We start from the raw sequence: 16,960 nt of genomic DNA on the forward strand, positions 1-16,960 counted from the left end.
TTTAAGCGCTTGGTTTGCTTTGGCCCAGTTTGCTTCACTTCTGCTTACTACTTCCTCAGATCTGTTGCTGGGCTCACCCAGCTACTGCATCCTTCACTCTACAGAGTAAATGCTAGACAGACAGGCAGACAGATACACAGATGGATTAAGACAGACAGACAGACAGACAAGACAGACAGGTGGGGGTATAAATCCTTGGCTGTGGTCTAGAAAGCAATGTCAGATGCTTCTTGTTATGTCAACATACAATCATTTTGTCCGGCATGATTCACTACGTACCTCTAAATACATTTTGTACACAAGAGTTAAGTCAGTTGCTCTGACATGTAGCCAAACCTCTCACCGTGTCGGAGCCCACGGCAAATCAGATGATAATAATTGCACAAAGAGGTATTCAGGAGGCCATTTCTACTGCGAACGCACACACATTCATCACCCCCCCATGTACACACACGCTCTCTTCACATTCTACATGGGGGAGGGGTTGATTTTCAGGCCATAAGGTTACTAGTTAATCACTAGCTAGTTAGTTAGTTGGTTAGTTAGTATCAGAGGTGCATTGACTGGCATTTGGAGCCCACAGCAGAACAGCGGCAGCAGCTCTAGCGATGCGTTGTCATCTTCGCCATACGTGGTGACGAGCGTCCGGTCAGCCGCGGTAAATCTGTTTGAAGTGGTCGCACTCGTTGCAGTAGCCCTGTTTCTCTTGGTTGGCGTAGTGGTCGCAGCCCTGCGTCCTGCACCGCTGCTTCGACTTCTCCTTGGGCGCCTGCGCCCGCCTGCCCGCCTCCCTGCCCTGACCACGTGTGTGGCACTCTGGGCAAAGGTCTGTGCAGCCAGGAGACACGTTGCTGCAGCCACTCCGCCGGCACTGAGTCTGGCTCTGGGTCTGGGATTGTTGCGAAGATCTGGGTTTGGCTGCTCGGTCACGCTTAAAAAGAGGAAGAGGGGAAAAGTCAGTTAGCAACGGAGAAGTAACCTTAATGGGCGGTGAGCAATGCGCCTCCTCCATTGATGCTCCACAACTTTGGAATAATCTGTTTTTGTTCAGCTGTGGAGGTTTTAACGTGCTTAATAATTAAAGTTTTTTTAAATGAAAAACCAACAAACAAACAGTAAAACAAAACAAGGAAGTCCTGCTGAGACTCACCATGACTAGAGGAGGGGAGTGTGGTGTGCGATGTGCCACTTGGTTGAGCCGTGCACTTTGCTCTTTAACATAGCACTTATCACAGTAGCCCTCCAGCATCGCCTTGCCAACTGCACCACATCCAGGCCCGCGACACCGTGTAGCATTCTGGAAACCCGTCTCCAAACCATGCCGGCTCTGAACCGGGGCAGGGGGAGGAGTCAAGTCTGGAACAGACAGCGATCAACATAAGCACCGTGCCATACGATTTGGCTTTGAGCAAAGAAATATTGAGTGTCACTTAGACATAAACAAAAGAAAAAAAAAAACTTTTTTTTTTTTTTTTTTTTGCAATATCGTACATTTTTTTATGTATAAATAAAACTGTAATATGACAGAAGTTTTGTTTCAGTACTTACGATGGTTGGTCTGATAGTCTACATAGCAAATAGTGCAGAAACCCAACTTCTCTGGGGTCCCAAAGAACTGGCAGCCAGTTCTTTTACATAGCCGAGCCAGAGGGGTCTGCCAGGCTGACGTGTGTCCTGGGGTTAGGGTGAGGCATGGCCGCTCAGTGTCTCTGGCCTGACTCCAAGCAGAGGATGAGGCTTCAGTTCTGGGGTTGTTCTGCTGTGGCTCACCCCTCTCTGGGGCCTGCTGTCTCTGCATGCAGGCCGGACACAGACCATTGAATATCCTGAACGCTTCTTGTCTGCACATGCTGCATCGCTCTGTTTCACAACTTCCCCACTGGGTCCAGCCAGATCCCTGGGCCGGATTGGGGACAGCAGGCCCCCCATTGGTGCCTGGGAGTCCGGTAGTAGCTGTTCCCGCTGTAGAAGGTCCGTGGTTCTGCCTAGAGTTAAAGCAGCGCTCACAAAGTCCATCGTGTTCTACACTGAGGGTGAAGAGGCAGCCAGGTGTCTTGCACTTCATGGCATGAGTTTCACTATATAGGCTGAGGCTGGGAGCAGTGGGTGGAGCAGAGCGGGGGCTGGATAACACCACCCCTCTTCCAGAGGAAGAGCATGGGGGGCTGCTGCTACGGGCTCCTCTGGAGTTCACCTCGGTCTCTGATCCACCAATCACCCCTACTCCACCTTGCACACCGGCTCCCTTGGTCTGAACAACACCTTCTATCCTTGCTCCTCCACCCGTGGTGGCTTGTCGCTTCTCAAAGCATTCATGGCAATGAGGCTGAGTGTCCACAGAGACATAGAAGGTGCAGCGTGGCGTGGCACACCTGATCTCAATGAGAGAGAGCTGGGAGACGGAGAATGGTGGTGGGCGCTGCGGCTGGGCGGCCCATGCCTGCTCCTTGTCCTCCTGCCAGCGCTGGTACTCATGGTTGACAAGTTGCAGGTAGTCCTCCATCAGGTTCATGTCTTCCGGAAGGTTCCCCTCATCCAGTCTTAGGACAGAGACAAACGTGTTCAAAAACTTACAACTTACTATTTTTGTCTTAGTTGTGATTGTGCTAATAAAGTTTTGGGAAGTTAACTCAGCAATGTCTGAGATCATCAACCAGAAAAAAGGGTTCTTCAGTTCTGATCTATATGAAACAATACTGTGTGTTTAACTACATAGAACACATTCCCTTTACTTTTTCTCTTCCATTATTTCAATTCAGGGTAGGGCTGGGCGATATGACCTTTTAGTAATATCCCGATATTTTTATGCCATGTCACGATATACGATATATATCTCGATATTTACCTTAGCCTTGAATTAATGCTTTGGTGCATACAATCACATCAGTAAGATGATTTTGTGTCTACATTAAAACATAATTGTTCATACTGCATCAAGATATGCTGATTTTAAACATTCATGCCAAAGGATGAAATTGTAACGAAGCAAACTGATCAAAACCGTATTTATTGAACAGTTAAAGCAGTGGCAGAAACATGTCATTTTAAAACAAAATAAAGTGCCTTTGCATGATGTAATAAATGCAACGTATGAAAATAGGTGCTCTAGGGGGTGGATTTTCAAATGATGAACTATCGTAAGGCTTTGCTTTATGGATACGTTTTTGAGTTGTCGTGTATTTTTTTTTTTAATCGCAGAATTTAGCGTAGAAATCAGTCTTATAATACAGGCAGAATGTCCTCGTATCGTTCTCCAATAAACGGCTTCAGCCAGTTTTTAATTCAGGGTTTGATTCCCACTCTTTTCTGTACTTTCTAGACATGACGAGCTAGATAAATATGCTTGTGTCACACACACAGTGGATGAGGTGAGTAAGTGACAGAGGTTGTGAATGTAATCAAATAGAATTAATTATTTTTGCGTGACGTGAAAAACTTTGTAATTTACGTCCAACTCTGTAATCCAGGGCGGGATCAGTGGCGGATTTGGCTGTTCATTGTGACTGTAGGTGGAGTCGTGCAGGTGTCCTCTCTGCTCCTCTGACTGGCTGCAGCTGCAGCCGGAGCGACTGAGTGCTTTAGGACGGGGAGAGACTCTCGTTCTGACAATAACTTTACAATATGCGCTTTAAAGTCAGTCGCCAAAACACCAGGAAAGTCTCCAATAACTCCAGTAAAAGTCGCTAGATTTGTCGCTTTTCACAAAAAAAGTCGCCAGATTTAGCGAGAAAGTCGCCAAGTTGGCAACAGTGGCTACACGCTGCCTCTCATGACGTAGCATGCAGCTCACGTTATGTACGTAACGAGGTGCGCTTGCTTTAACTCTCTGTGCAAAGCGGTGCAGTCGAGGAGGAGGGAGTAAACCCCGCCCACAGCTAAAAACACCTGTGTGACAACAGGATACTCGAATATGACGAATATAGGCATTTTCTATATCGCACAGGGGACTAGTCATGATATCTCGAGTATATTCGATACGTCGCCCAGCCCTAATTCAGGGAACAGAAGTTATATACTATAAGTACCGAGCTGCTTTCATGATCAATGTGGCTTCGTGACCCAAGCCAATCACAGGGATCTCCATCAGGTGCAGGTAGTCATTGAGAAGTCTCTCTTTCTGCTGCTGCTCCTTCTCCATCAGGAAGTGAACCTTCAACTCCTCAAAGCCCACTCGTCTCGGGTTGATCAGCGGTACTGCTCGGATTTCTGGGGGAAAAAAAAGACCCAGTTCAGATCAAGATGTTATTCAGGAGTAGACCTGTTTAAAAGAAAATTTTTATGAATATTGCACCTGCTTCTCTGTGTATATCCTACCTGGACCACTGTCTTTTATGGTGATGAGAGGTGCAAAGTGTTGGGAGTCATAGCCGAGCACGATCGGGTATTTGTAGCACTCTGATGGCTGCCAGTGGAGAGGCAGATAAATTCCACCAACATTCAGAGGAGAGATTGAGGATCCAGATTTCATACTCCTGACAACCTGGTCTGTTGGGTTAGAAAAAAAAAGAAAAAAATATTTCAGAGATACAATTAATATACAAAAAAGCTCTTGTCATAGTCATTTTAGAAGTTTCTGAAGAATCAGTCAGTGATTAATAAGACTGGCAGAAGCAGTGAAACTATAAAATGTTGTGCCACCTCTTGATGTTTTATTGGTTACAAAAATCCTGCATACTTAAATAATGTTTTAAAGTATCTTCTTTAAGTTTATTTTATTGGTACTTTAAAAAGCTTAACACCCAATAAAGAGACAGGATGTGGTACTGTGAAGTCAAACTCTAAATTTTACCAAAAACAATGTTCTGAGACGCATATTAATATAAGTTAGTACCTGCGATGACGATGATGGGTCTGCGGAGAATGTTGGAGAGGATGAAGATGTGAATATCCTCCAGAGAGTCAAACTGGAGGCCGTTGCTACTAGATACTGGAGATGCCATCTTTACAATCTTTTCCCACTCTTCTTCCCAGTTCTAAGACAAACACACACACAAATAGTAAAACCAAACAGTTCTGTGAAATCACTCCTTTTACCACCAGGGGTAAGAAAATGAGGGAAAGAATGTAAGCACATTTACACAAGGCTGAAGCAAAGCTTTGCCTGGATCTTGTTGATAACGCAGCCAAATCAATGTAAACTAAGAGTTTTAACATGGGAATAGTCTGGAACTTATACCGTGGTGGTGTATCGGAGTCCAGTCTGGGTGAACTCCTGGGACTGCAGCAGCTCTGCCTGGAAGCGAGCTTTAAACACACCGGTGTCTGTCTCTTTCAGAACACTGTGGAGAGCTTTCCGAAGCACCAGGTCTGTATCCTGAACGCCTAGCATGTACTGAGAGGCCGCGTGTAGCAAACAGTTCCCATCTCCTGTGGACACACAGCAGAGACAAACAGTTGATAGCTGACAGTGTACGTCGAACACAAAGTTCTAAAGTTGTGCAAGCGTGTGCATATTCACCATACAACTGCTGTGTGCACACACTCATGTGTAACTTAAATCTGGGGATTTCCAGACCGTCAGCCCAACAGTCACATTATCTGTTTCATGAATTATTATATGACCCTCATATGTGGAAAAAAACATGCACAAAGCTGACGATGCTTCTTCTTCTTTTTTTTTTATAATTAAATTTCCAACAAAAATCTGCATAAAAAATTGTTTTATATAAAGAAAAAGAGCTTTGTTTATAATGTGCTTCCTCTTTCTAAAAAATACAACGTTGGCTGCTGTGTGTGTGTGTGTGTGTGTGTGTGTGTGTGTGTGTGTGTGTGTGTGTGTGTGTGTGTGTGTGTGTGTGTGTTCATGCTTTAACAGCTAAAGGCCCTGGAATTTTATTTAGTCTCCTTTGGCAGCGCAGGGTCTTTTCCTCATTGTGAAACATGAGAGCCCGTATTTGTCAATGTGTGCAGCTCTGAAAAACCCTCTTGTCACACTAAACACAGGAATTTCCCTGTGCTAACTTCTGCTTTTTGTGTGTCTGTGCAAGTGTGTTTATGTGTGTAATCTCCTATGATCCCAACTCATCAATGCTATGCAGCTGGTCCTGTACTTTCCACAGCGGGTGTGACTTTGAAAGGGTGGAATGTAAGCCTTAAACTACTATCGTTCACTGATAACAACGATGAATTACAGGCACTGAGATAGCATGTGCCCTTGTATAAAAAAAAAATACATACAGGTATACATGTAATGTACAGCAAAAATGACACCGAAAACTGATTTGCGGTAACAGAAAAGCACAGACTTCCGCCAAGCAGCTCATTTCCACCCATATAGTAATTTCAAGCATGTGCTCCAGTCCTACATGTATACACAATTAATGTTCCTACATACATTGATAATTAATCCAAAGTGTCTTGGCTATATTGTGTTGTTTGTTGTGTGTTAATATTTTAATTTGTTCTCTTGCAGTGATGAAAATTCCAAAGATGCTCTCATTTTTCCTCTTCTGGACGGTAGCATCCAGATCTAACTTTAGTATTCTATAAAACCTGTTGGGAACTTCACCTGTGTTTTTTTTTTGGCCAGGCACTCTGACCATTTATTGTGGAGTTATATGCATATATACTAAAATTAGCCCTATCTTGCAGTGGTAAAGGATCTTTCAAAAAAAATTCCTGGATCCACGGGCTAATATCTAATGGAGTCCAAGTTACACCAAGAACTATTATCAGATAAAAAAAACCCCAATGAAAATCAGTCTAGTTGTTTTTGCATAAAGTTACTAACAGACAGGCAAACAGATAAACACCAGAAAACACAGAAAACTTCCACTGCCTCCTTGGTGGAGGTAATAAAAAATCACCAACTGGTTAGTGAATGTCCTAAAAAATGGTCTTACTTGGAGGTAAGTGTGCCTGAGGCCAAGCTATGATCAGTTTCTCAAAATAACATCTTCTGTGCTGCAAGATGACTAATGTGAGATACACTCAGATGAAGGAACATCCCACTGTACACAAAGTAAAAAAAAAAAAAAACATCCATTTCTATTTCAGACTAGCAAGCTGTCATTGCATTTCTGTGCTCTTGCATCACTCAAAAAAAAACAGAAAATTCACAGCTCTCTAGTGAGAAAAGCGGCCCTCAACAGAGATACATGCACATGGAACCAAAAAGTCCACATGCAGACCCACTTCCACATCACAAAAAAACACAGACTTGTGACCCTGAATTGCGGTGTTTGACGACTAAAGATGAAAGACGGTTGGATGGTCCCGTCAGTCTAAATATAGACACTTCCTCTGTGACAAACTGAGGCACTTCCTGAAAACACACCAGCGCAGAACCTGGCTTAACTCTTTTTTTAATTCACCCATCCAGGTGACAGTTCTTCTGTTTTTATTCAGAGTGAGTCAAACAGTAAGAATGAATAGAAAGCATGACTTAATGTGGCATAAAAAAAAAAACACCTGAAATCTACTGAAATCTTGCAAAGGCAACACTACAGACGTGTGTGTGTGGCTTTGCATTAGGAGTTTGTGGACTCAGTGTTGTAGCTGAACCAATCCAGCGTGATGAGGACACATGACAGACATGGGATGCTGTTTGGGAAAAACCCTGGGATGTTTACTAGACATTCGAGACAGAGGACACACTAAATTCAAGTGACGCATTACTTTGCCGGGTGGGAAACAGGAAACGGATATGACCCTGATATTTTAATAGGGGTGAATATTTTATCCAGCTTTTTTTTTGTTGTTTTTATGATGGTTATTTCTCCTTGATAAGGCTTGAATCACCCGAGATATAAATCTTTCGGACAAGCGCACGGATGATGGGAGCAAATTTAAGTCTCGGATGATGCTGGATGTTCTCTAACAGACTTTGTCTCTCCCGTTCTTCGTTTTGCTGCCGAGCTCCAGTGACTCAGCAACAGTCAGTCCTCTGTGTGTATGTGTGTGTGTTGTTCGTCCTCTGCTCAAAGTCACGTCTGGGTCCTTTAGAGTTAGACAATCCAGCTCGAAATTCTGTCTCATCGTTATGACGTCATCTAAGCAAGCCAGGAAATTCCATGCAGGTTACAAGTACTGGAAGTCAGACGAGTTTGTCATCAATTAGGGGTCTTTCTGAAGAGGAACTATTCCCCAACGAGAGTTACGGTAACTCATTGAGTAATTAGTAAGTTCACAATTTCTATGGACCCTTATCATAAAACATCCAGTCACTTCCTCATCCATACAGTAAGAGTTCAAAGTAAATTCAGAAATGAGGTCAATGTAGGAATTTCTCACATGAGAAATAAAGAAACTATTTCCTGTTTTGAGGACCCCCTCGTAAACGAGATGCGGTGGCTACCCTTCCAATAAATTTCCAACATGTTAAAGACAAACTTTCTTCCTTCTGTTGGAAATGGTTCAGACAACAATTCCCTTTAACTATTATGGTCCCCTATCCTTCCGAATGGGTTTGAAGTGCATGTGAGATTCGTTACCACGATACAGACAAAGGTTTTCGTAACTTCTGACTGCACAAGATTAAAAGACAAGAGCACAGACTTCTGTTAGGGGGTGAACGTAAGTAGATCAATAACCTTTTAAACAAGAAAAATGATTGACTTTCACACTCTAAATACACACCTACACATAAAAGTAGGGGACAAACCCACAAAGTTGTGAAAAGAAAAAAAAAAAACACGTGGAAATACTGAAACATCTTCAACAGTAAACAACAAGGCTGAGTGTGACGCCATTAAATTTCCCAGTACAAACAGTCAGAAGCCCTCAGACCTCTGTTGTGTTTGCCTGTTCTGGGATGTTCCTGTGTTACAACATCCACGTAACAGAAAACATGACTTAGCAGCGGGTCGGATGAACTTAAAACTCGGTAAAACCAACGGGGCTGCAAAATGAGTCTGTGTGAAAGCAGAACCGGTGCACTTCGATTGTTGTCATTTACAGTAACCCTACTAGTGAGTAATGGCATCTCAGAATTAACATATCAAATACTCCTGACTCAGAAATATACACCTTCTCTGTCATAGAAAATGAAACAAAAGCAGCGCACATCCTCTGTAGGATCCAATTAAGATTGCAATTACGAATGCCAGTTCTACATGAGTGACCAGTCTCTTTGTTTAAGTTCAACTCCAGCTGTACAGTTTGTTCATTTTAATGCATAAATACTTAAAAACTACAAATGTAAAGTATACAAAAACCTAAATAAATACTTTTAAGTTTGTAAAACTCCAAACAAAAGAAAGAGAATCACATACATCAAGTATCCTGAAGATTCATACACTATTCTTACACATCCCTCAGATGTTTCTTACCATTGGTGCGCAAGGGCACCATCTTCTTCAACTCTCGACACCAGTTGAGCTTCTTCTCCTGCTCTAATGAGGCCTGCATGGCTCGGTCCAGGATGGCAGCTTGAACCACCTCCCTGAAGGCCTGGGGGAAGTGGTTCATGGCGATCATCTCCAGCGTGTAGCGGTGCATACCCCGGAGGTGGTGCATGAGGCCGCCGCTGGTGGCAGGCTTCACAACGTCATTGGGCACTCGCTGACGGATCTTCACGGCTTTCAGAAGGTTGGAGACAAACAGGAATTTGGGGAGGAAGTTCTGACCTTGCGACATGGCGGATGGCTGGCAGGGAGAATGGAAGGAGGGGAGGAAGAGGAGTGAGGAGGAAAGGAGGAGGCACCACCGACGATGACCAAACGACCTGGAAACTGGACAGAAAGAAGGGGAGTAAGTGTTATTTCACAGCAGAGAGCAGTGGAAAAGAACAGACTGGTGGAACTGGTGGGAAATATTCAGTGGAGAGTCCCCTTCCTTATTAATTGAGACTCAAGATGCAACTTAATTTACAGTTTGTTCGGGAAACCACCCATCACACAGGATCATTCCACTGTGGAGGGTTTTTTCTTTCAGTTGTTGGTGCTTTTTCACTGGAGATTCGGCTCGGCCAAATTAAATGATGAACACAAAGAAAGCTTTGTATTCTTGTTTGCTCTTCTAATTCTGTTTTTCATCTTGATGCGTTTTCAGACTTCCCCGTTAAACAGGGTGTCCTACTGTCCCACTGAGCTCAAAGCCCTCCAACAATAAACTGGTGTTTTCCAGACATGCACTGCAGGCTGCCCAGCCTTTCTGAGGCCACTGGGAAGGTCACAGGCTCCCCTCCATCGCAAACACCTCAAAAGCTGTCAACCTGAATCAAGACTTTGTTTAAAGGCAGAGATTGACTGGAAAAACACAAAAGGTGTTATCACAAACTCACCATGGTTATCTTAACAGCTTCACAGAAATGTCACCAATGTGAGATTCAGCCTCCAGTAAACCATCACAGCTTAAAAGGCTACAAAAAAGTTGAGCCACAGAGGCTTTAAAGGAACATTTCAGCCAAAATGGAGCACTTCAGCACACTGCTAGCTCTAAGGAAGTAGAAAGTAAGTCTGGAGTTTTGCTGACTTTTAAACTTCCATCAACATCCTCTTTTAAACTGCTTATTAGCTGACAATGAGTCAGTGGATTCAGTTAAAGTTCACAAAACCCCTAAAGGATGAGCTTCTGCTGGTTTCACTACCCCCTAAAAGAGCAGCAGGTGCAACAACAGAGCAGGCCATGCTAAAAAGGGTCAGTCAGTCACTTCTTCCAGAACCAGACAGCAGACTCCAGGATTGATGTCAGGGAGCATGTGGACCCCCAAACATCGGCGTGTTGTGTTGTCACAGCGGGCAGACTTTAGGTAGACAGACGGCGGTGCAGTGTGGGGATGGCTGGCTTCACAAAAACACAATAACAGTTGACTTTGCTGACGTTTAAGGCTTACGTAATTCCAATGGCAACTACCTCTGAAACAATGTAGCGTATATTCGCGTATTGATACAAAAGCAGCGGCACCGACGCTACATTTGGCTTTTTAAATGCCGTCTTAGCCGCTTGAGGGTGACGTCTTTGTAAACAATGGCTGTCAAAGCCACTGTCGTGAGCAGGCTTCACGCTTCCTCCATGTCCCCACAAACACGACCATACATCACTCAAGGCCCGAGCATGATAAACCCAGTAAGGTCTCACCCCTTTAGTGGGAAATGTTGTCCACGAGGAGGGGAGAGACTAGTGTTTTACCTGTGTAATATGTCGGGGGTAATAACAAAGCCTTCCGGATGCTCAGGCTAGTCCTCTCTCAGCCACTTCACTCAGCCTCACCGCAGCAGTCCTCGGCGCCATTCAACCTTCTCTTTCCTCCAGTATCAGATGTGTTTCAGAGCCCCTGCAGCTCGCGAAGCCTCTCAAAAGACTACACACAGCGGCTAACGATAGTTTGTAAAAAAGAAAAAAGTCAAGGGGATTTCCACACGGGGACTTTCCGTCCACCCATTTCTCTCTCTCTCTCTCTCTCTCTCTCTCTCTCTCTCTGTGTGTGTCACAGATGTAGTTGCAGCGTTTACCACCAGGGGGCCCCTGTCTGTCTGAGTCGCTGAAGCGCTCTTCCCACCTACTGAGCACAAAGGAGCGTCAGTGAGGAAGACAGACAGGTCGCGTCATCCTCTATTTCATGAGACAGCCTCAGAAATAAATCATTAACCTGCTTTGAGACTAGCCGCAGCAAATGACTCAGAAAAATAAAAGAAAAAGTCATCACTTTATGAGAAGCCCATGTTGACTCTTGTTGATTGTGTGTTTATTTGATTATTTAAAGCAGATGACTACAGCTTTTGCATCGATGATGTGATACTGTTTTGACTGTTTGGAAATTAGCTCAGAAATATAAATTGTTTAGAGGAATTAGACACTTAATGGAAAAGAAAAGGAAAAAAATGTTTCTGTTATCGTGTTGAAGTCATTCAGGTTATGATAAGTTTGTATGTTAAACAGTCTGTTTGTTTTATGCACACCCAGATGCGGTCTGATTTCACACGCATGGATAAAACGCCTAAAATAAAGCTGACTTTGTTTGACATTCCTCCCGTTTTGTAAAATACACATTCAAAAATGTATTTTACTTGTCCTGAAAATAACTTCTGCCAAAAATAATGTTCACTTTCTAAGAATCTTGCACACCAAGATCAGAAAGGGAGTTTTTCTCAAGTTCCACTGACATAATCAGCATATGTCAACATGCACAAAATATAACTTTAAAAAAATCTGTCATGCAAGCTGTTTCCACATGAGCATGAATGTAAATGTTCACATAGAAAGGGTTTAATTTTGGTCAAATTTCCCCTCACAAGCAGCTTGATAAAGTACTAAACACTGAACACACCAAACCATTTATACTTGCAGAAATGAAAGAGAAAAATTTGGCAGCAATAATTCAACTTCTATCCTGTGTGTGCAGGCAAATAATTTGTAACACAACATGTATCTTCTTCACCCACGCTCTTTATGCACCTGTTGGTTAAAGTGGTTAGCAAGTTGTGCTATCAATAAGTGAGGCACCAGTATGGGGCAGAGTACACCAACCGTCTTACTGTGGTCAGCCAAACTAAAGGCTGCTGCACTTTGTTCCAGCTCTCTCATTTGACTTGCTAGTTTTGCATGTGCTAGATGCAGCATCAGCAAGTTATATATGAGTTACATTTGAATGGTATAAATAAGGAAACACTGCTTTTATATGTCAAGATGCATGCACAGGTTCATGTAGTCCAAACTGAAAGTTCAAAACATAGATACAGGGAAGGTGCATGACTGACAAAAACATAACGAATCTATACTGCTGAGATAATTTATTCACAATATATCAGTCAGGCCAAAGGTTTAACAGTAGTTTATATGCACAGGCTTTTCACTACACTTACAAGCTCCAGGTCAGTATTGGTGGCTATAATCCAACAACTACTAATACTATAAAATATACAAAATACAAACGTTTATGTACATAAACAATATGTTCACAAAATTTACTTTAAAGTTGATCAACAACACCTAAAAATAGGTTTCTGCAAGAGCAAAGACTGGATGTAAACAGAATACTTTCTGAGACAAATAATTGATGAAATTATGATAAATCTTCACATTTATATATAAAAACCAGTTTCAGACAGTTGCAGATGAACACAATGTCTGTTATACATTGTCATATATAATGTAATTTCCTATTAATACACAGGTGTCAAACACCAGTCCCCAAGGGCCAGTATCCTGCAGGTTTTGGTTGTCTCCATGCTCCAACACATCTGACTGAAATAAATGAGCAGGTTGATGGGAAGCTGTTTAATCCATTTGATTTGAATCAGGTGTGTTGGTGCAGGGAAACAACAGAACCCTGCTAGATACTGGCCCTCAAAGACTGGAGTTTGACAACCCTGCCTTAATACATCAAAGAAGACATTTAATCTCACATGCTTGATTTGTTGGGTTTGAAGCAAGTATTTAAATTATAAAGTGTAAAATGCTCTAAAATTACATCACAGGGTCGTAATGTGTCCAGTGCCAATGTACCAAAATGAGGCAACTGGACAGGATTACATCACTTCTGGGTCTAAAAGCTGCCTCCATGGTCTGCCATCCAGCTATCTGGTTTATCTAACATATGCTAGATTGATTCAATTGAGCAAGTAATACTTTCCCTTAATCTCAAGGTTTATCATATCCAACACATGTATACGTTAACCCTTGCAGACTTATGCCTACTCTTTAGGCATCCACTTGAAAATTGTATCTCCATACTGAAAAGAGTATATCTCTGCAACCACAAGATATGTTTTAATACTTGTAGAGCTTTAAAAGGAGAACATGTGAGCTTAGTAATGATATGTAAATATCAGTATTTTCAGTGTTTTTTGGCAAAGAATAAATGAAGATAGCACAAAGTACAAATAAAAAAAAGTTTAGGCTAGCCAAAAGCAAAATAAACAAATAGAAACAGGTGAATATGAATCAGCTGCTATCTAATCAAAGTACAATAGGTTAACATCGACTCTGCAAAGGCCAACTCCAAGAACCAGACTAAAATAGGAGGTTTTAGTACACGTGATTCAAGGGAAGTCTCCGAAGGGGCTATTTTAGCACAGTTTGGCCCACTGCTTTTAATATCCACCAGTTGGGGGAGCTTTGGTTTTAAAAGGTTACATTGCAAAGTGCATAAATCCTGTCAGTAGGTTGGATAACCTGCAATAAAACTCTGGACAGGTACATGGTCTGATTTCTCTAAAATACGTCTTCACTTTGGAAACAGATTTGTCTACTTTTTGTCGACTCCTTGAATTTATTATAAAGCAGTGGATTGGAGCTCAAGTTTTCCAGTGTTGTTGTATGATTGTTTGGTTTTTTTTTGTTTGAAACACTTAGTATTTAATTGGTAAGTGAGATCTGTAGTTGTTGGAGGCTTTCATTCTTTCACTGTGTTACATTTCTGAACCTGTCTCGGTTGCTTTTATCCAAATTGCGAATGATAATTGCGAAATTCATTCCCAAGTTCATCTGCTGTTTTCCATAGTCACTATCTTTAGTTTTCCTTTTCTAATTACAACACAACTATTTGATGGTGAGACCTCTTTTTTGGGTGCAGAGAATGGACTTATTGCCCGCGCACACACACACACACACACACACACACACACACACACACACACACACACACACACACACACAAGGATGTCCATCAGACTGATTTGTTGCACACTGTGATTAAATGTACACTTCAAATATATTCATGCCAAGAACTGAGACACATCTACTTTCAAAAGACTATCCACAGTCCTCATAAATCACAAAAATGTAAACAGAATAGCATTTGTGTTGTTTAATGTGATGAGAAAAGGATTCTCAGATGACTTTTTAAAGTAGGCCACGTACAGGAAATGTTGTCATAAATAATATTTGCAACGTGGAGTTCTTAAATTTCCTAACCCGTCGAAAAATCCAAAGACGATTGGTGAATTAAAGGCAGTGAATTTGTTGGATTTTCTGAATGATGGATAACCCTTTGACAGGGAAGTGTTCAGTGACAATGATTAATTTAGTTAAAAGTTTCTGGTAAACCTGCCTGAGTCATCTTTACCACGTGTGTTATATCTGTGTTGATTATATGATACTCAAAGAAAGTCTATGCTATCCCATTACTGTTTCAAATTTTGACTATTGTTACTCTATTAACCACTGCCATCTCAACCATTTGCTGAAAACCATTGGTTTTTATTGTGAAAAAGGAAAAACAAAAGGCAAAGTAACATTTTTTTCTTTTGCTTTTCTCAGTGCGAACTTTAAAGTGATGCTTTTAAGCTTGCAATACTTGCTAAATAAATTCTTCAACTTGCAGACGCTTTACTACCTTGGCAAAGAATAAACTATGAAATATAAAAAAAGACCATCATGTTTGAAAAATCAAATCTAGATTATCCTAAACAAAAGTATAGTTTTATAGATGTCTATATTATGCATTTAGAAAATGTGAAGTTAACTTACCAGTGAAGTAAATCAGAGCTCAAACTCGGCTGTGTAGCTTCACAGATATCCAAATAGTGCTCTGAATCTCGCTGCTCATTCACTTATTCTGCTGATAGTATTGCTGATTCACTTCTCCCTTTCCATTTTCCTTTCTCTTCCCTTTGGAATGATTCCTACTTCTGTGTTGTGCTGCCCAAAAATAGACCACAGTTCATTTTCCTCCCTACCCAGGCAGGGAACAGAAACTCCAGTAATCACCTGACATGCATTCATGAAGAACAAGCCTCACCTGTTTAAGCTAAATGATCTTACCCAAGAGATGACATTTGGCACAAGGAAGGTTCAAGCTAAGTAATCATACAGATACTCTACACTAAGTATTTAATAAATGAATAGGCATGAAGCACATTCAGTTTTGCACAACCTGCCCTATGTGGACGCTATTTCCTGGGGTTATTATTTATGAAGCTCAAGACCAAACTTTCCAAATTTTTTAAAGGTTCCTCACTGGGTCATATGGGTCAGTTTATGACTGAGTCACAAACTGGAAGGATCCATACCAGCCTCTAGTGGAAGTTGTGAAAGCAAAGCAACGTTACAACCAGCATATAGAAAGCCCCCTAAATGAGAAAAATGACACACTGCTCCAAATCAGCAGCTGTTAACGTTTATGATATCATAAATGTACAGAGTGGAGCTGAGAGGAGTTCAAGAAATCATTTACCATTGGATTGTTTCCAAGTGTGGAGGAATTTTTTAAGAATACCAGAACACCTCATCTCCTTCCCAAGTAGAAGGAAAAGAAAGTTAACTTTACCCAAGCAGCAGTACACAATGTAAACTGATACTGGGATGTTGTTGTTTGGTGAATTTCTGTAGATTCCAGAAAAATGGGGGCAACTTTAGAAGGGAAAAAGGTTTCACTGTTGCATTTGCTTTTAATCTAACATCCCTTTCAATGGTTAAAAATGAAAATCTACATTGTGTGCATGAAGGTCGCCTCACAAAAGTCAGTAGAAATGTATAGAAATGTGTTCCAGAGGTACAAATGCAAATTCACTTCCATTAATCTGACTTTACATTGTGAGATGTGCTCTTATGTACATTTCTGCTTATTATTTCCATTTCACACCACTTCAAAATTTCAATATTACTATAATTTCCTTTTAAAAAAACCACCCAAAATGCGGCTAAATAGAAGTAAAATAGTGCTTCTACATTAAAATGCCAGTGTCATGATGGTCTCTTTTTTGTATCTTATTTCTGGTTTCCTGTTTAAGTTTGTAGTTTTCCTTGTTTATTTCTCTCTCTTGTCTAGTTTCCTGTTTTGCTTTCCTGTTTATAAGCTCACCTGGTTTGATATTCTGATTCATTTAACCTGTGTCTAGTTACTTCCTCTGTGTATTTATGGTTTCTGATCTCTGTTGCTGGTGTTTGTTCAAGAGTTAGTTCATGCCTCAGTCAGTCTTCTACCCGTTTTAACTAAATAAACCTAATTCCCAGAACCTTCTCAGCAGTCTGCTTCTGCCTCCTGCATTTAAGTCCACACCTCCACGCCACCGTGACAACCAGCAGTATGTTATAGAGATTGATGAAGGGAAAGTGGGTGTAAATTGCAGAGCTTCCT

General features: G+C 41.7%; 1 protein-coding gene across 1 annotated transcript; it reads right to left on the reverse strand.

Annotated features, from left to right (window-relative positions):
- Positions 1 to 649: 649 nt before the first annotated feature.
- Positions 650 to 11,191, reverse strand: tnfaip3 (tumor necrosis factor, alpha-induced protein 3; the record flags this gene model as incomplete). Its single annotated transcript, XM_079248961.1, has 9 exons — positions 11,071 to 11,191; positions 9,270 to 9,671; positions 5,177 to 5,367; positions 4,832 to 4,973; positions 4,315 to 4,485; positions 4,026 to 4,206; positions 1,549 to 2,540; positions 1,151 to 1,356; positions 650 to 931 (listed from the first exon to the last, which is right to left on the reverse strand). Exons 2-9 carry the CDS (start codon positions 9,574 to 9,576, stop codon positions 650 to 652), a joined length of 2,472 nt encoding a protein of 823 aa, XP_079105087.1. The 5' UTR covers positions 9,577 to 9,671; positions 11,071 to 11,191.
- Positions 11,192 to 16,960: the final 5,769 nt, after the last annotated feature.

The sequence above is a fragment of the Telmatherina bonti genome, assembly GCF_933228915.1.
Source record: "Telmatherina bonti genome assembly, chromosome: 11".
NCBI lineage: Eukaryota > Metazoa > Chordata > Actinopteri > Atheriniformes > Telmatherinidae > Telmatherina > Telmatherina bonti.